Below are 23,972 nucleotides of genomic sequence, written 5' to 3'. Positions count from 1 at the left end.
AGTCATTGAAACTTGTGCATACTACTCATGTGAACATGTCCATGGGGACTTTTATGCACCACAGGGTTGAACTTTGGGGTTTAAATAGACAAGCTGACCAAAATACACAGAATTCTCACAAGAGCTTTTCATGCAGACAAAACCAGTTTCACACTGATAGCTACAAGAACTAGCCTTTTCAGCTTCCTGATTGATAGATTGATTGTATCTTGGCAAATCTGGGATAGGTAGGTAGAGGAACTTACAAACTTATACCTTATCTGATACAGATGTTTTTGGTTTTTTTTTTTTAACTTTTAGAGTGCCCGACCACACAGATAAGTCCTTATAAAGGCAAATGCTTCCACCCCTCGATGAAGAGAATATTGTTTACACCTATTTTCAAAAGTATAAAAATGATCAACCTGTAGCCAAGACTGCAACCACCTTGTATTTTAAAGCCATCACTCAAAATTTGTTACCTGACAATTCCTGTCTAAAGCTATGATATATGCTGCATCTAATGAAATCCTGTATGTTGAAATTACAAAAGGGGAAGAAAAATAAACTGACAACCTACATCACCTAGGAAGAACTTAAAAGGAAGGAAGGAACCACTTTCAGCTGATCAAGTCAGTGTGTCTTGGGCATGGAACCAAAGTTACAATAGAAAAATCTATTCCTGCTGTGCAGGGCAATCATTTAAATGTCACCCTGTCATCTGACAAATGGATCAAAAATGAACAGATGAGAGTAGGAGAAACTCAAGAGATGCTGACAACAACGTGCTCAATTTGAAGTATGTGGCTTTCTTGCTGCAGGGACTCCTGCTCTCCCTCTTTGGTTTTAACCTCAGGAACAAATGACAGCTGCAATGTGGAAGGAAGAAAGGAAAAAAAAACCCAGTCTGTGTTACTGCAGGATGGGATGGGCAGGACAGTCACCGTGTTTTGTGCTTGAGATCGTGACACAGCACCACCTGCCTTGGCCAAGGAATGGAAGAAGAGGGTGAATGGCATAAGGAGGGCTTCCAGTGGAGTTGAAGCCTTATCTCTCTTCACCATCCCTCCATGAAGAACAGCCTGTCTATTATCAAATACTTTTCATACTCTTTAAAGACTGCCATTGAGATAATAATGACTGTACTTGGTTTCACTATAGAGTAACCACTAAATTGGACCTACAGAGTAGCTTCTGAGAAAGAAATGTTGGAGGACAGGGCAGGGAGGAAAGCTAATCCCCTTATCCATATGACATGATTCACAAAGCATCAGCTTCCAACTGTTTTGTCCCAGCTCGGAAAAAATGTTTTGGTTCAGCTTGTCAACTGACTTTGTTGGCTTTCTGATCAATGATACATAGACCAAAAATGGGGAAAAACATTGTGAACACAACCTTATTACAGATAAGAAATATTGCTAGTGTGTTAAGAGTAACTAAAAGTAGTTTTCCTGTGAAAGCATTACTTACCTCTGTAATCACGAAGCCTGGAACCCAGCTGTGGTGCCTCCCTGAGGTCATAGGTCCATGCACCCAGTACTTTGTCAGAAATGTAGGTCCATGCATCCCAGCAGTTTTTCAGAAAAGTACTCCCTGAGGAGCAAAATGCCCGCAGCAATCACTGTGAGAGTCCCGTGCTGAGGGAAGGAGTGCAGCCAGCTGCACCCACCCTCCCTTTCTCACTGATGGGCTGACAGTACACTTCACAGTGCCTCTGGTTTCATTTCCGGGGGAATAGAGTCCTGCCTGTTCAGCCTTCGGATTCCTGTGGCCAGGCTCTGTCTTCTGCATTGGAGCCTTAATTTTAACTGAAAGAAATGGATTTCTGTACTAGAAACTAGAAAATTAAGGGCCAGAATACAGCTTGTGCATTACTTACACCTTCAAAGCAGGGATCACATGTACCAACATCTTGCGCACATCAGAAGCTTTTAAAGAGCTTTTGAAGAGTTTTTCAAAGATCTTCTCCTTTGGTTGCCTGTTTACTTTTATAGACAAAGCAGCTGAGGCACAAAGCAGTGAGGCCACTTGCCAGAGCAACTCAGCACATCAAAAGCAGTTCCTTAGCCACAGGAGGGAGGAAGTTCCTCTAGTATCAAGTATGTCTGCCCCTCACAGATACTTTTTTTTTTTTTTTTTGGCCAGAATAGCTTTTAATCAGTAATGTCCATTTGACTAACTGCATTGCAATTCTGGGCTCAGTTTCTCTACAAAGACTGCTAACATCCTTATTTCTTGAGTGCCAAGAGATGGTGTTAAACCTTCCATGGAAGATTAGAAGTTATTAGCAAGTGATTTTTTTTTCCTGCTCCTTAAAATTAATTTAAATTATAGAATGGCCGCATCTTGAAACACTCTGGTTCAGCCAAGGGGTTTACTGAGTCCTGGCACCAAGCTGTATGTTTGCTGGTTCATTTTTGAAGAAATATGCTTGCAGGTAGATACATTACATGACTGCAGGCACATTGCGTGCTTTTTGTTCAAATTCCTTTTCCCTAGCAGAAGACTCTGTGGATGAGGTTGACCCAAATGTATATGTGCTTTCCATGAGCTAGCAGTTCAGTCCTGAAGCTCTGGAGTTTGGCCCTGGAAGAGTGATCCCACTCCTGTGACAGCTGGAGATCACTGAGCAGCTTAACAACAGCTTGTTAGCTACAGAGGGAGCTTTCTCTCTGGTTGTTCCTTCTTCCCACCTCACTGTTTTCTCCTCTGTTGCAGTATCAGGTAATTTCACACCTTCAGGTGGCTTTCCTCAGTGTTAGGGCTGGCAGTTAAAGCACTGAGTTCTTGCAGAAGAATTAGCAGCTCTTGGTTTCAGTGATGGTGCAATAACTTCCACTGCTGGATTGGTTTTAAAAAAAAACCCTGGAAACATTTATTTCAGGCAGTCGTACAGAAGGTTTATGGCACACTTAGAAATACACACTTTCACAACATACAAAACTGGTCTTGTGGCAGGCTTCGTTGTTTAGACTCCTTAATTCATGTTATCTTATTTAATTTCTCTTTTTTGTCTTATTTGCCCTCCCTTACTCCTGTGTGTATACATATGCATGCAGGTATTGCAGTCCCAAGGGTTCAGGATGGGATGGGGGCTGGTAGTCTGACTACAGCAGACCTGGGTCTGCAAACTTTTCAAAGATTGTTCTTCCCTCCAGGGAGCTGAACCACCGCTGCTTTACTCTCCTTAAAGCATAACACATGCCATGCCTAAAACACACATGCTGATGTGAGTTAATACGAACTTTCTGCTATCAGCTAGATCAAAATGAGTTTCATGTCTGTGTGTATATATATATATACACACATGTATCTATATGTATATGTACATATATACATATATATGCATATACTTAGCAATTTCCTATTGTATATAGAAATTATTGCTGTAGCTTACAAAAGTATACTTTAATCTAGGCATGAGAAACTGAATCAAGATTGTTTAGCTGCCACAAGTGGTACATTCCTCCAGGTTTAGTTTCACATCTCATGGGCAGCTAATTTTTTGATTCTTTTTTTCTGGACCCTTCGCTCTCCTTGGACTGTTAATCCTGGGCTTTCTGCTGTTCCTGATGTTCATTGAAGCAAAGGATTGAGAATCCTCCCTCAGATTAGTCACTGCAGCCAACCTCCCCTCCCCAAAACCAACAACAAAAATAAAAATCAGTTTACTGCAGCCTTTGAGGACAGCGAATACAGCCCTGGATCCCTCCCGTGCATCCCTTCAAGGCTGTTCAGGAGTGGCAGCACTCCAGGCTATCCATCCTGCCAAAGCAGGTGAGCCACAGAAGGTAGTACAAATCAGCTTGAACACAATTTGACTTGCTTTTTTTTCCCCCAGTGACCAAGTTATGAGACTTTGAAGACTATTTTTTGAATTTAAGCACTTCAGATGAGGGCCTGGTTATGTGAGATGAATTTAGGCAATTGGGGTTGCAGTAAGGAAATGGTTCTTCTTGCCATGTTACCAGCCTGGCTCACAGGTCTATCCTCTCTTACTGATGTGCCTGGAGGACAATGGAGAATTTTTTTTAGGTGTTGTTAATCTTCCAACCGCCTACCATTATCTCAGTGAGAAACATCCTGTGAAACCCAAAGCTTTCAGTTCTATGGCATCCCATGAGGACTGTCCAGGCCAGGCTCTCCTGACATGAGCAGGGCTCAGAGAACACACAGCTGCTGGTGATCCAAAGGGTTTTCTCTTCCCCTGCCCTCTCTCACATCAGCACCTCTGTGGTTTTATATATACTTTTTGTTCCAGATTTTTTTGGTGTCTATTCCAGAACAAAATTGTAAATTACTTGGCAGAATGACCCTTTGATAAACACTGGACATGTACCTGTACTATATGTATTAACGTGTAGGAGAGAATCCTTATGTATGTAAAGTTTTATGAATGGTTATTTTTTAATTTATGTATTTAATATAGGATTCAATGACCTCTGGTGTTTTAGTTTGTATAAAAAATAAAACAGCAGCATTTTTTAAAAAAAAACAACCAACACTTTACGTTCACGGAGATACTCAGCATATCTGGAGCCTGTTCAGAGGACTCACTTTCAAGCTGAGCTACGGAGGCACGTGCTGGGGGGCCGGGAAACAGCAAGGGCTGGGGGTACCTTGCTGGGGGGAGCACACCGATCCAAGAGTGAGCGAGATCCGGGCGCGATCATTGGCGTACGGGACGGTAGGCAGCGGTCCCAGCGGGGGCTAAGGGTGAATTTACTGCTGTTTGCCAGGCCAGTGCAGAAACCAAAACGTAACAGCAAGCTGCTGCCTTCCTGGAGTCCGCGGCGCACGGTCTGGAAGCTCTCGAAGGCTCTTGCCGCAGTTTGAAATACAAAAACCGCCGCTCGCGGGCTTCTGCTGGGCCCGGCGCTGAGGCGGGGCCGGGGCTGAGGGGGCCGGGGCGGGGCCGGGGCTGGGGCGGGGCTGAGGGGGCCGGGGGGGGCGGGGCGGGGCGGGGGGGCCGCTGTCCGCGCGTGCCGGCAGGGGGCAGCGCGGGCGCCGCGCCGGGGCCGCACGGGGCGGCTCGGGGAGTGCCGATGGAGTGCCGATGGAGTGTCGATGGAGTCTCGATGGAGCGCCGATGGAGTGTCGATGGAGTGCCGATGGAGTGCCGATGGAGTGCCGATGGAGTCTCGATGGAGTGCCGATGGAGTGTCGATGGAGTCTCGATGGAGTGCCGATGGAGCGCCGATGGAGTCTCGATGGAGTGCCGATGGAGTGCCGATGGAGTGCCGATGGAGTGCCGATGGAGTCTCGATGGAGTGCCGATGGAGTGCCGATGGAGTGTCGATGGAGTGCCGATGGAGCGCCGATGGAGTGCCGATGGAGTGCCGATGGAGTGCCGATGGAGTGTCGATGGAGTGCCGATGGAGTGTCGATGGAGCGCCGATGGAGTGCCGATGGAGCGTCGATGGAGCGTCGATGGAGCGTCGATGGAGCGCCGATGGAGTGCCGATGGAGTCTCGATGGAGTGCCGATGGAGTCTTGATGGAGCGCGGATGGAGTCTCGATGGAGTGCCGATGGAGTGCCGATGGAGTGTCGATGGAGTGCCGATGGAGTGCCGATGGAGTCTCGATGGAGTGCCGATGGAGTGCCGATGGAGTCTCGATGGAGTGCCTATGGAGTGTCGATGGAGTCTCGATGGAGTGTCGATGGAGTGCCGATGGAGTCTCGATGGAGTGCCGATGGAGTGCCGATGGAGTGTTGATGGAGTCTCGATGGAGTGCCGATGGAGTCTCGATGGAGTGCCGATGGAGTGCCGATGGAGTCTCGATGGAGTCTCGATGGAGTGCCGATGGAGTGTTGATGGAGTCTCGATGGAGTGCCGATGGAGTCTCGATGGAGTGCCGATGGAGTGTCGATGGAGTCTCGATGGAGTGTCGATGGAGTGCCTATGGAGTGCCGATGGAGTGTTGATGGAGTCTTGATGGAGTGTCGATGGAGTCTCGATGGAGTGCCGATGGAGACTCGATGGAGTGCCAATGGAGTCTCGATGGAGTCTCGATGGAGTCTCGATGGACGCGCAGGGACGCGAGCTCAGCCCCTGGGAGTGAGCACCGCCCCGGAGCCGTCACGGCGGTGACCGGCTGTAGGGCCGCGGCTGGCTCCCGCTTCTGTTTCACTGCGAGGGTCAGCGCCGCACCTTCGGCCCTTGACCGGCTCAGATTCTGGATTTGCCAACCTCCCCATCAAATCTTTGCAATTTCTCTGCCTAAAATGAATTTTAAATCGTAGAATGATTTCATTTTGAGGAGTGGTTCAGCAGTGCACAGTGGCACTTCGTGGCGGCTGATGTCACAGAGACAAAATGCTCGGCCCCTCCAGTCCGAGGGCACAGGGGGTTGTGTGCACTGCCAAAGAGCCCTTTGGGGAGAAAATTGTCAAGAAAATCTTAGAAAGTAAATGGGAAGTACATTTGGAAGTGCAAACTTGTAGCCAGGTATTTATACCTCTCTCATCCTTTTTGCACTCAAGAAATCTAAGCTAAAGAATATCAGATTGTTACAGAATAGCCCAGTACATTAATGTATTTTTACTAAAAAAATCCCAAACATTATTTTTCGCAAGATCCAGTCCCCAAGAACTGCAGTTCATATATTTAAAGTGCTCTTAGAAGACTGAAAGACATTAAGTGGGTCTGAAACACAGAAATTCGGATCTAGATTTAGTTATCTACTATTAGAGAGTTCAAATATTAGAGAGTTCATTTCCCTTGCACAATAATCCTTAAATAATGAGTGAAACAAACAACTTGAGCCAAGCAGTCTTGTTTCCTTTGACTGGAAAAAATGGAAGGAGCATTTAATATTACAATACACTAACTTAGAATTAAAGATAATAGATACGCAATATAAAATAGATGTGTGCTACAAGGACTGTGGGATGAGCTCAGCTCAGAAGGACTTTGAGGATCCTTTTTGGATAAGGCTATGAGGTGCAGCTCATTGGCCTATACAAACATCCCTTACACCAAATGATGTGCAACACAGTAGTTGCTCAGTGACCAGACTAGGAGGCACTCACTTTTCTAAAAATCTCTAATAAAATTAGAAATGTATTTCAGGGAAACTGCTGGTAATGGGAGTTGGATCAGTAGGGGTGTAGAAAAGCTCCTGCATAAGCTCCCAGCCTGAACACCTGCTGGAATAAACCAGGAGTACTTTGCTGATGGAATGAAGACACAGTGCAAGAAAACCTGCATCCTGTACAGATACAGCTCAGAATGGTAAGCCCAGGTGTTACAACATCTGTTATGTCTGATTTTGCCATCTCCTGTGTACACATGGAAGCATGGCAATCCAAGGGATCCTTTTTATGACAATAACAAGAAGTCTGCTCCAGATTTTGGGTCCAGAATGCTCTGGGTGTTTCTCTAGGACAGCTGCAAGGTATCTTCAGCTACAAGACAATAAAATGATGGGACAATGCAAGGGAGTTGCAAACTGTCCTGGGACAAGCCATGGGCAGGCCTGGTGTGCGTCTGTGCCTGGTACATGACAGCACATCAGCCTGCCCCTGGCAGGGTGTATGGTGACCATCTGAAGCCCAGGTTGCAGCTGTGTGGGCCATCCTTGAGGCATCACTATTTTGTCTGGTAAGCCCTGTCCCAGACTGTGCTTTTGCCAGAGCAGGCATGGTGAGTGCTCATGGCTAGATTGAAGTCTGACTATGCATTGGAAGGTCTCTGGGTTGTCTCTGTAGCCCCTTTGGACAGCAACAGTTTTCCATTGTTTGGGATATTGTCTAAACATAGTAAAAGCCCTAAAAACTTGCAGTGTGCCCTCTGCTTTGTGTTGAGGGGGGCTAAGTCTGAACATGACCAAAATATACACTTCAAAGCCCTGTTCCTGCTTGGGCAGACATGCATCCCAAAGCTTGTGCTAAACTGACAAGAGGCCATTGTGCTACATCTGTTGCAGTGCCTGAACAGCAAGTGCCAGCCCTGAACAAGCTGCTTTGCACAACAAAGAAAATCCTGTGAAAACCATTTTAGAAGCCTGAAACAGGACTGAGACTAGAGATATAATGATTTCAGTGTGTAGAACAGATGGAGACTTTAGAGCACGGAGCCACTAATCCATGGATTACAGATTCCCTAATTATAGACTAACATTTACCATTTATGAAGGCACTTCTGCCAAGGGAGGGATCTTGCTGGTCAGTGCTCAACAGCTGAATGCCATTTTAGGGATAACTAGGGAAAGCACGAAGAGTGGAAAATGTCACTGTACCATTTTCTTGGTCATTTGTATCTTCAAATGCTGCATGGAGTTCTGGTCCCTTGCAGATCCTAAAACTGGAACACGCCCAGTGGGCTTGATGTGCACTCAAAGGCAGGACCCCAGCTGCATGAAACAGGCTCCTCCACACCAGGCACTCCCTTGGGGATGGATTGGCTGTCAGGGAGTTTCTCAATATAAAGATGGAGCCTCCAAGAACCAATAACAAATCTTCGGCACCTCCAAATACAATCCTGAACATTGACCATAATACTAATCCCTGTATGGTCCCATCTTACTGAGTTCTGGCCTTGGAGAAGATGAAAACACTATTCCCACTTCTTTGGGCCTTATTTTGTCCCAGTCAGCTATATAACAAATTATATAGTGAGATGTACAGAGCCCACAAAACCAGCACCACACTCAGCTGATACCTTTGAGTCCCGGGACACAAGAACTAAAAGCAATCAGCAGCCAAGCAGGTGACCCCGTTGTCATGGGCCAAACAAGGGCCATCTATTAACTTTTACTCCATCTATTAACTTTTACTCCAGATCCCTAACCCTAAGAATTCTAATCAACACTGTCATCTTATCCCCGTGTCATTTGTTGTTTCCAGACCTAGCTACGTGATAATGACTGGGAGAGAAAACACCTTTGGCATTGATGAACCTGGAGCACCTGGCTGGAGCCAGCAGGGCTTTGAGTCCAGAGCCCCAACTGAGACCCTGTCACCAACCCTCCTTCCTGTTGTACCTAAATTAATTATAACTCTTTAGTTTACTTCTGGCCTTATACTACAACAACCTACCTTGTAAAATGCAGAAATTAACTTAATGCTATAAATTGCCCAAATTCCCCAACTGCCTCAGACACAGGAAAGCCACGCATATTTGAGCTATGTATGGCACAATCAGAGAAACAAACCCACTCAGTAAAGTTTTGAGTCCCCAAGCAAGTGAGACATTCTCTCTCATGTGCTGGGATATCAGCTGCTGACTCAAGAACTTTAAATGCTCTGGTCTTGAGCAGACCATTTCCTTTAACAACAAACTATGACAGAAATGCAGTAAGAATCATCTTCAGCAAGATCCTTCTGCAGTAAGGATCAGTGACTCATTAATTCTGATTTCTTTACAATAGCCATGGTTATGTGCATTCAGAGATTTGAATGGAACTGGAAGTCTTTTGTTTGTACATTCTTTGTATGTTTTCAACCATCCCAGAAGTTAAGTCATGTTAACGTGACACAAAACATACTTTATAAAACAAGATTATTATTCTGCTTTGCACGGTCCAGGGGAAACATAATGAGCTTCACTTCCTGGAGACAGATAAAGGAGGTCTGAGACCTGGCAGAAGACAACATATTTCAACAGCAGTTTCCAAGTTAGCAACCTGAACTCCTGTACAGGCATGCAGAGAATACAAGTGGATAGTTTTTAGGATTAATGGAGAGACTACACTGAAAAAGAAGGTGGGAAAATGACAGATTTGGAGGGGCTTAGCACACAGGAAAATCAGTGTGTTTTCATTAGTCATCTAAAATAAGTTTTTATGAATGGAAGCCAAGGAAATTCTACATGATCATTCTGACAAGTAGCATTGGATGCAGTTATATTTTAGGTCCTGAGTTGCAAGCTGTGATACTTTCCTTAATTTAAATCCAGAGAATTATTATAAACTACAAAAATATCATTAGTCATCAGTGTAGAATGTGTGAAACAGTTTTTCATTAGGAGAACCTGTCATGGTTTAACCCCAGCCAGCAACAAAGTACTATGCAGCCGCTTGCTCACTCTTCCACCAGCAGGATGGGGAAGAGAATCAGAAGGGTAAAAGACAGAGAACTCATGGGTTGAGATAAAGACACTGTAGTAGGTAAAACAAAAGCTGCACACACAAGCAGAACAAACCAAGGAATTAATTCACTGCTTCCCAATGGCAAGCAGGTGTTCAGCTACCTCTAGGAGAGCAGCACCCCATCCCACGGAATGGTTACTTGGGAAGAAAAATGCCATAATTCTAAATGTCGCGCCTTTCTCCTTCTTCCCCCATGTTAGATATGAGCATGGCATCATCTAGTATGGAATATTCCTTTGGTCATTTCGGGTCGCCTGTCCTGCCTGTGTCTCCTCCCAGCCTCCCATGCACCCCCAACTTCCTTGCCATTGTGGCTGTACAAAAAGCAGAAAAGGCTTTGGCTCTGTGTAAGCCCTGTTCAGCAATAACGAAAACTCCTCTACATTATCAACTCTGTGTTCAGCACAAATCCAAAACATAGCCCCATACTAGCCACTGTGAAGAAAATTAACTCTACCCCAGCTGAAACCAGCACAGAACCACAGTAACTCTCTCCGTCGGTATGCTTTAGGACTTCCCTTGCCATGTTCCCAGCAATGCTTCCTCAGTTGCAGACCACTCACGGATGCCTGCACTGTCCCCAGCACTCCAGTTTGGGTTGTTTCATAGCTACCCTTGTTGTTAGAGCTGTGCCAGGAAAATCTGGTCCTTTCTTTATTGTTGTGGAAAGGGCTACTGATACACTCAAAGGAAAAACGTGAATGCATTAGAAACTATTACTAAGCAAGTTTCAAACAAAGTAAAGTACAGAAAAATTACAGAAAAGGTACACACTCCTTAACACAATTAATGCATACATATTACAAGTCTATAAGACAAGCCAGAGGAGAGGAGTGGGCAGCCGTCTGAGCTGTAGGTCAGACCCCCTGCAGCATTAGGAGTTCCAGAGGTGATGCTGGGAAAGCCCTCTGTGTAAACCTCTTCATCCAGAACCAGCACACTCTCTCAAACCAGACTCTTGGTTTTGAATACAGATAGAAAGCATTGGTGCTAAACTTTCACTTCTGAGAATTAAGAAGAGATAAGAACAGCAAAATCAACCAAGTATTATAGTAAAAACCTACAGAAGTTTGGGCTTCTTTGTATACAAAACAGAGAACTTTTAAAGTGACCAGTTCCCCCAAGATCCTTCTTTAAGTCCCAGGTAAGCCAGACAGTAGTTACAATTGCTTAACTGATAGGGGCCATGAAAAGAATTCAAGCTTTCCAGCTTGGCAGGAAAGACAAACCTCTGTTTTTACATTCTCAGCACAGAAACTTCAGAAGTTATCGTGGTATCTGTTACTTGGATTTTTATCAGCTAGCCTAGTCACTGAAAGAAGGATTTGAATATTTTGAGCAACAGCCACTTAGTCTAAACCTTTAAGAACAAACAATGGATATGGCACCTAACACTGTTCAACCTGCACCTAACATGCACAAATGTGTGGGTGACACACACAGGTTCCCACTTCTGTATCAACACATACATCAAAAATAATGGAAAGGTAAATCACTAACAGAGAATCAGAAGGGGCACAATGCAAAAGTAACCTGCCATGTTCTTAGCCGTGTTCTATCAAGAGAAATCTCTCGCTCCATAGCAATGCAACAAGTACAGGGAAAGGGAAAAGGATTTTAGCTTCACGGAATGTGAGTGGTTCTTTTGGCAGTTATGGGTCTGAAATTCTTAGAATTTTCCTGGATGCATAGAAGCTGAATTGCAGGTAAGGCATTAGCACATCTGGGATGCAGATTGATTTCAGTCTCAGGCATTCAAAGCTTATCATAAAAGATGCAACATTTATATGCTATAATAGGGAAATGACTAACAAACTGCCTTTCACAATTTCCCAATCCAAAATACCTTACTGTGATTTGAAAGTTCTCAGCAATTGATGCTGATAACTCACCTATGCTCAGGAAAGGACCAACATTAAAATGCTGCAATTTGACCTTGGGTTCCAGCCTCTCCATCAAGATAGCATCTGGCTCACTATCTGTTCTCTCTTTCATCTTTATTTTTTCATATTTAGTAAAATTCATAAAGCAGTGACACTCAGCACAATGGAATTTTGTGATGCACAATTCCCTGTTAGACAGCCTGCAGTCTGATGAGTCATCTCAGCTCTTTCCACCACTGTCTGCCCAAGGTGTGGCACTCACTGTCCACTGGTTTAGAAGTAAAAAGCAGCTGAGATGAAAGAACCAAGTCAGAAGTTAGGAAGCTAGGAAAAGCAAGGAACAAAGGTGGGTATGAGCACACAGACAAAACCTTGATTTTAATTTAATGTCTGTGCAATACAGTAATCCCATAAGGTAAGGATTTCCCTGGGAAATAGCAATGAAAGGTAGTCTGACACCGACCTTGATGTAGCAGGCTTTATTTGGGATTAAGTCCCCCTTTTTCATGTGATTTCTTCCAGGTGTATTTGATGCAGCTGAGATTGGGTTCTGGCCTTCAGATAGAGTCGTGGGTTTCACATGAGCAGCTGAAAAAGAGTTGAAGGAACAACCAATCCCAAGACTGCTTGCAAAAGAGTGGTCTTACAAAGGAGCGGAAGGCAGGCTGTGTTTGGGTGATGGATTTTGGTACTATAGAAGCCTTTTTCTTCTATTCCCTGAAAAGTGGGGACTGTAAGCTTTTCCCTAGGACATACTTAGCAAGCAACATAGGTGGACATTATCTATTTTTTTCTATTTTAACATCTGTGTGGAAGGGATAGCCCACCTGTCCTTAATGGTAGGACAGTTTAACACTGATTTCAAAGGAGAATTTGGTGGGACAGCGAATACAGACTGAACACAATTTCTAACATAACTAGATCAGCTGGAGGTATGAAAATTAAGTGAAAAATTAAGAAGTAGTCCCAGCCATGGCAAGCACAGGTTCTAGCTCCTGCATGGCATCAGTCACTCCAGTTTACAGAATACGGTTTTCCTCCAAAGCAGCAGCAAACAGACTGACAGGCAAGCAGACTAGGATCTTCAGTCACAGCCTGGATTCTGCAGTACTTAGAGAGCTTCTTTTGCATGATCCAGGCTGTGCAGGGCCATGACAAAAAATGCACTAATGACAGCTCTGTTTCTTTCGCCAGCCTGGCCAAAGTATATTTGAATGGTTGTTTCCTCACTGTCACATGGAGCCATATAAACAAACAAGCAAACATAGTACCTTTAAATGCACTGTGATTCTACTCTGCTGACATCTAATTATTTGTTATAGGCTTGTAATCACTGGCACATAATCACTAATTATCTCTAGATACACCACCCATTTTTGCATCAGTGTGCTCCCCTGAAGCCACAGGTTGAAGGAGAGAGAGGTTGAAAGAAAGGACACTTTAGGTCTGCAATGGTTGATTAGGTCAAGTGCAACACCATGGAAACAAGGAAATCTCAGCTTAGTCCTCCAAATCATTTCTGGGAGTAAAGCAGGCACAGAGGAGAGTAGCTGGTGATCCCTAAGATAAGCTGGAATGAGAGATAGTCACAACAACAGATATGATTGGAAGCAAGTCAGCATTTGCTATCACAACAGAGGCCAAACACACAGTGAGAACAGCCAAACCAGGCTTCACAGCTTAGGGAAGATGCTGGACAATGCCACACAAGAAGCAGGGAACAAACAGGACCAGGTGGAAAGAGACTGATTTTGAGATGCAGAACATGGACTCAGAGGAAGTGGGCTGACTGCTCTTGAAGTGAATCTGGTGGCACATGTCTGTCACAATATCCTGGGCTTCAAACTTACATGAAATATGTGTTTTCCTACATAAATCCATCTCATCCAGGCCCTAATGGCCCACACCACACCAAGCCAGACAGCTGTTACAGTGGCTAAAATCTCACCATTCCTGAAACTGTGATCCTGAAGGTACCCATTGACATGCAAACAACAGAAGATGTCTACAAGTTTACTTGGCTGTTCCTAGAAATCTGGAGAGACATCTCTGGGTGTGTCCATCTTAATAGAAGGTGGCTGGAGCTCACCTGATGTGCAGAACCTCCAGTGTCATCACCTGTTCCTCCTTGTTACTTCAGATGGGCCCAGCACACTCTAGTCAGGTTGGAATATTTGCAGTTTCATACTGATGCCAGATCTGTGCTTCTGACCCTCTTGAAAACATTACTTACCTCTGGTGCCTTTTGTCCCCAGTAACTTTGTAATTGACTCAGTTTGCATCTGACTGCAAGGCCTGCAGTGCCACGGGAGCCCTTTCACACTGAGAAGATAGTAATCCTTCGTTGGAGGACTTGGTGAGGGAGAAGGAGAATCCATATTCCCCTCAGAAAATTTTTCAGAACTCTTTTTCCACAATTATAATTTCTTAATATTTTGACTAGCAGCTCATTTTAGGAGGAAAAAAATACCCCATGTGTTGAAATACTGGAATTTTCCATAGGGTTTTGCTCAGCACTAAACAAATCTGGGAACAAAAAGCATTACTGCATTTCAGAAATATTCTTGGAATAACCAAGCACAGATGATTATAACTTCCAGCTGCTTATCAGATTTGTGGTCTCTGTTAGTATGACAGACTGACAGCATGCTGAAGTCAGGCTGTGTGTGTTGCTTGAAGTTACTCTCTCCAACAATACAATAGCATTCTGCAGTAGAAATTACCACACTATTAACCCACTCTCCCTGTGGTTTTGGCACTAAATAATGAACAAGCTTTTGACAGAGTCAAATGCTTTGCCTTTCTGACTCTGCAGTGGTTTGGCTTTGGTAAAGGATTTCACCAAGGACAACACCCTGTGCACAGCAGTTTCCCAGGGACCAATATGCACAGCAGCCTGAAGGATCACAAAGGTCTGTCTCATCTTCTAACATGCCCGTCTGAAAGTTTAGAAACTGGAGTGTGGTGATGCAGGCATCAGCCACTAGCCCTCCCCAGCTGATTGAGATAGCAGGCTCATCAGTCACCTGCCCTTCATAAACATGCCTTTTCTGAGTGAACAAAGAAGCCCACCCATCTCTGACCTCTGCTTCTAAATGTGAGACAGTCAGATTTTCTTGACTCTTTCACTGTTTCTTCTGCATTTGTACTTAGCCTGACTTTCCCTGAGACACATGAAAGGCACTGCCAGGGGCTGTCCTGACATTGCTGCAAGAATGACAGTAGAACAACCCTGTTTATCTGTCAGCCTCCAGAAACAGGACACTCTTGTAAATCATGACTGCAGAGTATGAGAAGGCAGCTCTAACTTTGCATGAAACAAGACAACTAGGACTTACTTCATCATTGCAGCTTATCATGCATGTAATAAAGGGATGCAGTTTTATCAAATCCTGTAGGAATCAAAAGAAATCAGTGTTAACCTGCTACTACCACTGTCCTGCTGCTTCTCCAGCTGAACCCACAGACATTAGAAGAAAACAAGCTACAAAAGCTGATGTACATTTACCCTGCTCACAATGTTATGCAGTCATTGCATCACATCCTTTTCACATGCAATCAAAGATCTGCTGCCTCCAGACTCACAGGAAAATCAGTGTAAGACCATTCTGTATGGATCTGACATCAAGGAAGGAAATGTCCTCACTCAGGACACAGCTCAGGCTTGTCAGCTTTGGTGAAGGAAGGGGTCAAATCCCACCTAATGTCAACAGTCTATTTCCTTCAAATAACACAATATTCTCTGAGTCTAGTGAGCATTGTAGTCACAGCTACGGAGCCTGAGATGCTTCCTGGTGTAATGAGCAACTTCCAGTGACACAGGCAGCATTATGTGATCAACATGTCACAATCTGGGACATGCTTCACTCTTTTAAACAATTTTCTACTTTAAACCATTTTCTATTTTTATTACAGATAGAATGGTGTTGCACAAAGCATCTGGGAGCTGGGAACAAGCACAGAAGTTTGCCAGCAGAGGATGTAGACTTTTTCCAAATAAGAAACTGCCCACTGCCCTGACAAATGGAAAATAAATTAGCAAAGTCATCAGAAAATACCTATTGGAGGACAAAAGTGTCTTGGCAGTGGTAGGCAAAATGACCTAATTTGACTTCTCTGTCAGTGCCTTTGCTATTTGAATGATTCAGTTGGCAATTTGAATTCCTCTTCAAACATTTAAAAGATAACAGTAAGTTTGGCAGCCTCATGAAGAAAATGCTCGAGAAAGTGACACGATACGCTGTGCCTCTCACGGGACGTGCTGAGGCTCGGGCGTTTCGAGCCCGCGCTTCCCTGCACGGGCTCTGACGGGAACCCCAGCCGGTGCTCTGGCAGCAGCCGGTGAGGACAAAGAAAACCAGCACTGGGGTTTTGAGAGCACAAACGAGAAAATGCACACCCCAGATGGGGTGATTATGTCCCATCTTATTAACTAATCCTTTTGCAGAAAGGGATTTGCTTAAAGACCACTTCTCAGAAGGCTGCACCATTCCCCCATTCATAACCAGTGCGGCTCACCTTGTAACATGACTGATTTCCATTTCTCAGTGTGCCTTAGACAGCTCTTACTCAGCTAGAAAGACATGAATTAGAAGCTTGCCACTACAGAATTTCCCATAAAATAAATGCTGTTCCTTAGATTAGAAGAGCAGCCTATTTCTATTCCTTCATGAGACAACCAGCAGTGCCCATCTGCCAGGCTCAGCTCAGATTCCTGACCCAGGAGGACCAGCACTTCTGTTTTGGGGCCAGGATGTGAACCCAGCCCTTGAGCCAAGGAAACCCTTGCAGGATGTACTGTTGGCTCTGGTGAGTCCACGGCAGCACAAAGCACGTGAGCTTACGTCCTACCCATCTCCATCCTCCCTGGGCTCAGGCAGGGGAAGCAGCCTTCCCACTGGATCCTCTCCCTGATTTCCATCTTCAATCTCTGTACAGAGAAGTGAGAGGAGAGCTGCTTTGCCGGCAGGGTTTGAGGTTGCCTCTCATGACTGTTTGCCTGACAAACATTTTTGTCCATGAGCATATAAACATGTGATTTAAAGAAGAGAACATTTACTTAACTACAGGAGGCAGACATTTTGTCATCGTATAATTAAAAGCTTCACATCTGATCCAAGACATACATATACAGAAATATAAATAATGCCTTCTGCTAGGCTCAAAAGCAACTGTGCAGTGAACACACACTGAATACAAACTTCAATTTTCATGGTATTCTTGAGCTAGTAGCCTTACAACACCTAACAAAAAAGATCTTATAAGTGAATGGCAATTTGAAAAGTAAAAATCAAGAACTGCCTTTTATACAGGGAATGATTTTCATTAAAAGTCAGGTTTTAAAGCCTTCACTCCCCAGAAGAGCCCCGTACTCCTTTACCGGTGCAGATAATTTCAGTGCGACCATCTATGCAGTAAGGCACCAGGAAAGATAAACATTGAAATCAGGATTTACATAAATATTGCTGTTAAAGTACAATGCTGAAATTTTTGTACATTTGCAGAATCAGACAAAGGCCAGGCCCCATTCCAGAGAATTTCAATTCCCCATAAAGTTGCACAGCTATACGGAGATGTCGCAGCCAAAAGAAGGGGCTCACTCTAACTGCACTGTGGTTAGTGCACACAGGCACAGGGCAGCCTGCAGTGCAGGGCCACGCTGCTCCTCCCAGGAGAGGCTCACTCCTCATGTGCTATTGCTCAGCCACGAGGAGGCAGGGGCTCAGCTCGCTGTGGGAAGCATGCCAGCCTCCAGCTCCAGAATCAGCACATCCCACTCACCGGGGGCAGAAGCTGTCTGAGAGGGGGTTTCATCTTCTACTCAGTGGATCCCACTTGCAGCAGGAGGATTAATTCCTTTATGCTAAGGCAGTCCCTTAGGAAGGTAAAGACCTGGTGGGCAGCCACTTTGTGTGCATTTCCTTGGCCACTACTGGTGGTCTTGCTGCTAAGCATCCAGTTACAGAGGAGGGGCATTTGCCAGGAGGAGTAGAAAAAACTCCAGAACAAATGTTTTCTGGCTATTTGAAGGGATACTTCCTTCTCTAGCTGCCAGCCACTGCTGCTGCCCTTGCATCTGAGACATGACAGAGCTGGGCTCTTCTCCTGGCACATCCTGCTGAGGTGGCAGCAGGGCTCTGGTGCGGGCATGGCACTCATGGTGCTAGCACCATGAAACCACAACGCTGGGGCAGCTGTATATTAAAGTTCATATAAGAGCCCAAGAACAAACAAATGCAACCCTCTCTGGCGCTGCTTTAGAGAACGTAAGGGCAGACACTGACCAGTATTTCACCGTGTTGTGTAACGCAAGGCTTTTAAAGTAACTCTTCCAAGTCCACAGACACAGTCTGTTTATATTTAGTCCATCCTCTCTTCTCCTAACCTTTTAGACCTGAATAATTATTCAGAAATTCAAGTTACTGTAGATTATTCCACTTAGATGGAGAAAAAAATGGATTCAGTTATTGACGCTGGTACAAGTCCAGTTACAAAAGCAGACTGCTTCCCAGTGTGCAAAAGGAGGGAAATGATCCCAAACCATTTCCTCCCACACAGCCTCAAGCCTCAGTCAGCCAGTGCCCCCAGACTGTCTCTCCAGGCTTAATCACAGGGTCATTTTTCTGACCCATTAAGGGTCAGGCTCCATGTGGATTTTCCTTAAGAACCACCAGTCCTTGGAGGACTGGCAGAGATAATGGCATTGTTTTGTTTTTGCAGAAAAGGTTGAAAAAAGAATGACTGACAATATCACATAACACAAAAATGTGGTGTGAGAAATCACTTGACAGTATGTCGAGCCCAGGTACCATGCACACTTGTTCTAGATAAAGAAATGAGCACTTGGAAAACGATTTTAGTCAAAGCTCCAGTTTTGTTGCTCACGATAGATTTCACAGGTTACTACTGTTATACAGCCACTGGCATTTACAAGACCCAGTCTTGTCTGTCTGTCTGTCCTTCGGGCCTCAAGTACTTTTGAAATTAAGTCGCAATGGAGCTCTCAAAGCAACACCTTAAACTAGCCAACAGACGGAGCTGGTTTGTGCGGTCAGTCAGGAACACCCGTGGTCGCGTTTGGGAGCAGTGAAGCCTTTGTGCAGGGGACGCTGCTCATGTCTGGTGCAGCGCCCACCTAACCGCAGTGGGTCTGCAGGAACCGCGGCCCAAGCAGAATGAGGTACGGCCCCGGGCTTGCGAGGAACGCTGGTTTGCGGGCTGCACCACGTACCGGCGGGGGAAAACCGACCCGCGGCTGTCGGGGACGCTGCCGGTGCGCCCGGGCACAGCCCATCTGCGCGGTCAGCAGCGCGGCGCTCCCGTGTGTCCGCTCCGGCCTCACGGCTGCACCGTCCCAGGAAGGCGGCCGGTGGCGGCTCCCCGCACAGCAACGTCCAGCCCGGACGGCACCGGGGCGGCCGAGCCCGGCTCCGACCGAGCGCCACCCACCCGGGTCCCGCCGCCCCTCAGCCTCACGTCGGGCCCGCCCCGCCCTGCGGCCCAGGCCCGCCCCAGCCCGCCCCGTCCGTCCCGTCCTGGCGGCGCGGCGGGGATGGCGGCGGACGGGCGGCGCGACGACGAGGAGCTGCCGGTGTACCTGGCGCGGCCCGGCTCGGCGGCGGCGCCTCGTCCGAAGCGCGGGGGGCTCTTCTGCAACGTCGAGGGCGCCTTCGAGAGCAAGACCCTCGACTTTGGGGCGCTGCGCGTTGGGCAGCGCCGCGCCCCGCCGCCGGCCGGCCCCGACCCTCCGCCCGGCGCGGCCCCCGGCCCCGGTCAGACCACTGGCGGCCCCGGCGCCACCTCCGGTGAAGAGCGGCTGCAGGACCCGGCCCCCGCGGACGACAGGGTAGGGGCCGGCGGCGCGGCGGGGCTGGGCCGGGGCCGGGGCCGGGGCGGCGGGCCGCGGGGCGGGGTCTGGGGGCGGTGTGGGGCCGCGGGGGGGCCCGGCCGCCGCTCGCCCCCGGGGCTGGCCCCGGAGGAGCCGCCGGTGGGGCTGCGGCGGCTCCTCCGCCCCGGCTGCCCGCAGCGTCCCCCGCCGCCCCCGCGGCGAGGCACCGTCGCGGCCGTCCCCGGTGCGCGGAGCTCCGCCCGCCGAGCGGGATGTCGGCACCGGCAGAGTCAGAGTCGCTGGCTCGGTTTGCTGCAGGAGCTCTTTTATACTTTTATGAAAGAATAGCTACTCCCGCGCCACCGAACATGGAAGAAATACAAAACCAGTGGGGATTTTGGAGCTGCTACTTCAAACCAGGCAGATCCTTATCTGTCACGGACACAAACTAGGAGTACTAGCTGTGGGGGGCGGCGCATTGATCTGGAAGTGACAGCGTTGAAAGTATCACTAGGCACAAAGTTTCTCAATTTACACCAAAGTGAAAGTGATAAATTATTCCATCCAGCTCCGCACTATAGTCCTTCTGCTGGAGGGTGAGATGGCTTGCTGTGCTGGTTCTGGTCCTGTTTGCACTGGCAGTTGGGCAAGAAGATGCTAAGTTAATAGTGTTGTGTGAATATCTTGTTTGGGATTTCAGTCCTGAGGTCCTGTGGCTCATTTTTGCATCAGGCAAGTAAGGCTATTCACTGTTGTTGATCAATAAATTCGTTAGGAGCTGAACTTTTTAATAGCCATCTTAAGGTCACTCTTTTTCAACTGTGAACAGGGGCAAACCTCCTCCCACCTCCCCATTTTTGAAGATGGAATAAAAAATCACCTGCATCTTAGCACAGAGAGGTGTAGTGGTTGTCTTGGCCTTCTGCAGAAACCTCCACTTGGGTCTGGAGTGCAAACCCTGATAAACAGCAGCCACTGGTGATCTGGAAGCCTAACCTCACTAGCATGAGCCTAGTGGAAGCACGGCAGTGAACTGTGGTAACTTGAGCTGTCTCGATTTTGGGGAAAAGCATCAGGCTGTCCTAAGTGTCCACTGTCTTCTATAGGAATGTCTAGCTAGGCAATGCTTAATTTGAGCTTTTTTTCATTGCACTTTAATTTCTTCAGCCTCTGCTTTTTGGTTTCTTACTGGCATGCTTTGGCATGCTTCTCAGTTTGTGTTCCTGAGCTTTGCTCCTTTACAGCTGTTTTACAGAGTCAGGAACAAAATTAACATCATTCCTGTCAGTATCAACCTTGTCCACGTCGTTTAAGTAGCAGCTGCAGAACTAACCACTGCATGAAGAATTTTATGCTGTTGCTTGGTGGAAAAGGAGCTGAAGCTCCTGACAGTCTGTCTGCATGCTTTGCTGTGAGCTTTTCCTTATTAGCTGTGCTAAAAATTCAAAAAAGCCTTGTTCCCTTTTAAGGTCTTATGTAGACCCTTATCTCCGGTGTTTTGTAGCTGAGGATTTCCTTCAGCAGCTCCTCTCTTCCTGATGATTTCTGCCTCTAGATTTCTTCCTCTGAGGCCTTCAGCTGATAAGCAGCAGGAAAGTAAGGGTCAGTAAGTAAGTAACCCCTTTTATCTGTACATCTTCCCTAAGAGGGTGGGCAACTTCTTGGGTTTTTGTGTGTGCCTGGCTAAAAGGAATTGTGTGACATATTACTGTGGCTTTCAAGCTTTGGGGTGACCCAGAATAGGACAGTGCAATGGGAAATGAACTGTGCATGCTGAGCCCCATTGCCTGCACAGCCATGGGGAGTTTCCCTGTGTTGGACTCTGCAGATTCAGGGCACACAAAGGCACTTTTGTTAAGGCAAATTGAACTCTGAATAATTTCACAGATTAAGAAACAGTGAGAGAGCTCAAGTCATCTACTCTTGCCCAAGCAAGTTGTTTATTAGAGAAGCTGAAAGTAAGAGACTTGCCTGTGCCCAGGACAACAGACAGAGATTTGTCTTCTAATTTTTGCAGTGAACAGTTTATTGGAAGTACAACAGACCAACACATCTTTGTTTGTTTGTTTGTTTGTTTTTCTATAATGACATTAATTACAATTAAAGCCCCAGCATTTCTACAGGGAGACAACTCCAGTGAATAAATGCCCCATGATAACACGTGGTGTCATGCAACTGGACAGCATAATATAGACCCAGGCACATGGTCCGACCTTGCTTTGTTTTATCACAAAGTCTATTGGAAGGACAAAAGCTCGGCTGTATATTGGAGTGTACTGAAGTCATGGTGGGGATATAGCTCAAAGCAGCTGGGAGCTGTGCCTTTGCTCTGTCAGTGGGAGGTTGAGCTTTGCCAGTGGACTTAGGGACAGACAGTGACAGTCATTAGCGTGGTGACTCAGGGGACTAGTGTGGAGGCTGTGGCTATGGGGAGCTGCCTCTGTGGGCTGGTGGGCTGCCTGGGGAACAAGAGATGGGCACCTGAAGTGTCCTTCAGGTGTTCTTTCCTCTAAGCAGGAGGTTAGTTTCCCTGCTACTGAGTTCTGCTGCAGCAAGAGTTTTTGCCACACAAGACTTAAGATTTGGAGGAACAACACTGTGGGGCCAGATTCCGTGCTGATCTGGGCTATTCGCGGAGACTGTTTTTAATAGGAATGATTTAACTCAGTGCAGGTTTTCATCAGTAATAGCCAGTGTGGACTCACCCTTCTGAAGGGTCCTGTAGTTTTCTCTGAGAGCTATCATGCCATTTGTTTAGCCAGAGTGGATTACTGTGTTCACTTTACTGTCGTGAAGTAAAAAGAGAGTTTCTCTGTAGGTCACAGTCGACACCCTGTGAATTCCTGTGGCCAGGATGTTCACGGAAGGCTGGTGATGTATGTACAGGTGCTGGAGAGCCACAACACTGGGCATCCACAGAGGCAGCAGGGCTCTGAGGAGCAGGGAAGGAGCCTTACCCTTGGTGCCCAGGAAGGTCAACCAGAAGCCTGTGGAGGCATCCTCCACGTTCCTCCTCAGTGCTCAGCCATGCAGAGACCCTGCATTTTTGCCCTCCTATGCAGTCACAGAGGCAGGAGCACATGGTGCTAGACAGACAGACTCTTAGTCCTTCCTGCTGCATGGTTCTGCAGCTTAAGTTGTCGTTTCTAATGCAACTGGCTGTGGTCCCACAAACATGGGATTGTGGCTTCACCTCAGGCTGGGGCAGCTCTGTTGGCTGGGGAGGAAGGGGAAAAAAATGCAAAGGAAACTACTGGGCAATGAAAGCAGGCAAAGAGTTCGTCCCCTCCAGAAGACTGGGAGGAGCCAGTCCTTTGCTTTTTTCTGGTGTGTGTTATACCACTTGATATCTAACTTGTGATACACCCTGGAAATACAGGCAGGGCTGCCTCGATTGGAGAACAAAGCTTGGACTAACTTGATCCTCTCTTCGTTTTTCTGACACTTGTAGAATGTGCTCTGACTTCAGCATTCAGCTTTTTGGTTTCCAGTGCCAGCAATTTATAGCAGGAACACCAAGCCAACAGCAGTCTGTGCTTCATGAGGCAGCTTGGCACAACCTGAAGTTGCAGTTGTGCACTGCCTTAGCAGTTTAAAATCCTGAATTTGTGGAAGGGATCCTAGAGCACTTCAATAGCATTAATTCATCACCTCAATATCACCCCATTCAGCATCTGTGTTTTGGTTTTATTTGTTCTTTTTATACGAGAATAATGTGGAGTCACATCATATCTGTTAGTTTTACAAACAATAGGAACAAATCCAACCCACTGAACTAGTTCCTACATAACAAATGGAACAGTTAACTTGCGTTACAGTTTGTGGAGTTGAATACTAAATATTCAGGTCTTTATTGCAAAAAATCCCACATATATGTGTTTGTGTTTTTTAAGAAATCTGATGCCTGAAGCACAGCAATAAGAGTCAGTTCTTTGGCTGCTCGTGCTAGGACAGAGGTTATTGCCAGCACTTAAGCAAAACTGTTGAGTTCATTATCCCACCCCCCTGTTTAAGAAGACAGATATTGGATTCCATGAGAGTTATGCAGCAGGACTAGATTTCCAGAGAAATTAGGGATTCAGTTAAAGAGTTTCTGCTTGCTGCAAAGAGTTTATGTTTTACCACAAAACTTACCCTATGGCATAGAAGTAGTTTGATTTTTCACGCTATCTTGTGGCAATAGTCCTTGG

The 23,972-nt window shown here is 46.4% G+C and overlaps 2 protein-coding genes across 4 annotated transcripts in view; both read left to right on the top strand.

Moving 5' to 3' along the window:
• Positions 1 to 4,503, top strand: part of JAKMIP2 (janus kinase and microtubule interacting protein 2) — a 38,510-nt gene extending 34,007 nt beyond the window's left edge. For 2 of the 3 annotated variants that reach the window (XM_038150260.1, XM_038150262.1), the window contains exon 22: positions 301 to 4,492. The gene's annotated coding sequence lies outside the window, so the exon portion shown is untranslated. Of the gene's footprint in view, positions 1 to 300 lie in introns of all 3 variants that reach the window. The other variant, XR_005258559.1, reaches the window with a different exon arrangement.
• Positions 4,504 to 18,827: 14,324 nt separating this feature from the next.
• Positions 18,828 to 23,972, top strand: part of DPYSL3 (dihydropyrimidinase like 3) — a 29,500-nt gene continuing 24,355 nt past the window's right edge. Inside the window, exon 1 of the mRNA XM_038150294.1 lies at positions 18,828 to 19,800. Within this exon, the coding sequence (XP_038006222.1) occupies positions 19,507 to 19,800 (294 nt within the window). The 5' untranslated portion in view covers positions 18,828 to 19,506. The remainder of the gene's footprint in view (positions 19,801 to 23,972) is intronic.

The sequence above is a fragment of the Motacilla alba genome, chromosome 13 (assembly GCF_015832195.1).
Source record: "Motacilla alba alba isolate MOTALB_02 chromosome 13, Motacilla_alba_V1.0_pri, whole genome shotgun sequence".
In the NCBI taxonomy this organism is placed as follows: Eukaryota; Metazoa; Chordata; class Aves; order Passeriformes; family Motacillidae; genus Motacilla; species Motacilla alba.
Note: the sequence above shows the minus strand (reverse complement) of the source record. Positions and strands in the feature narration are given on the sequence as shown.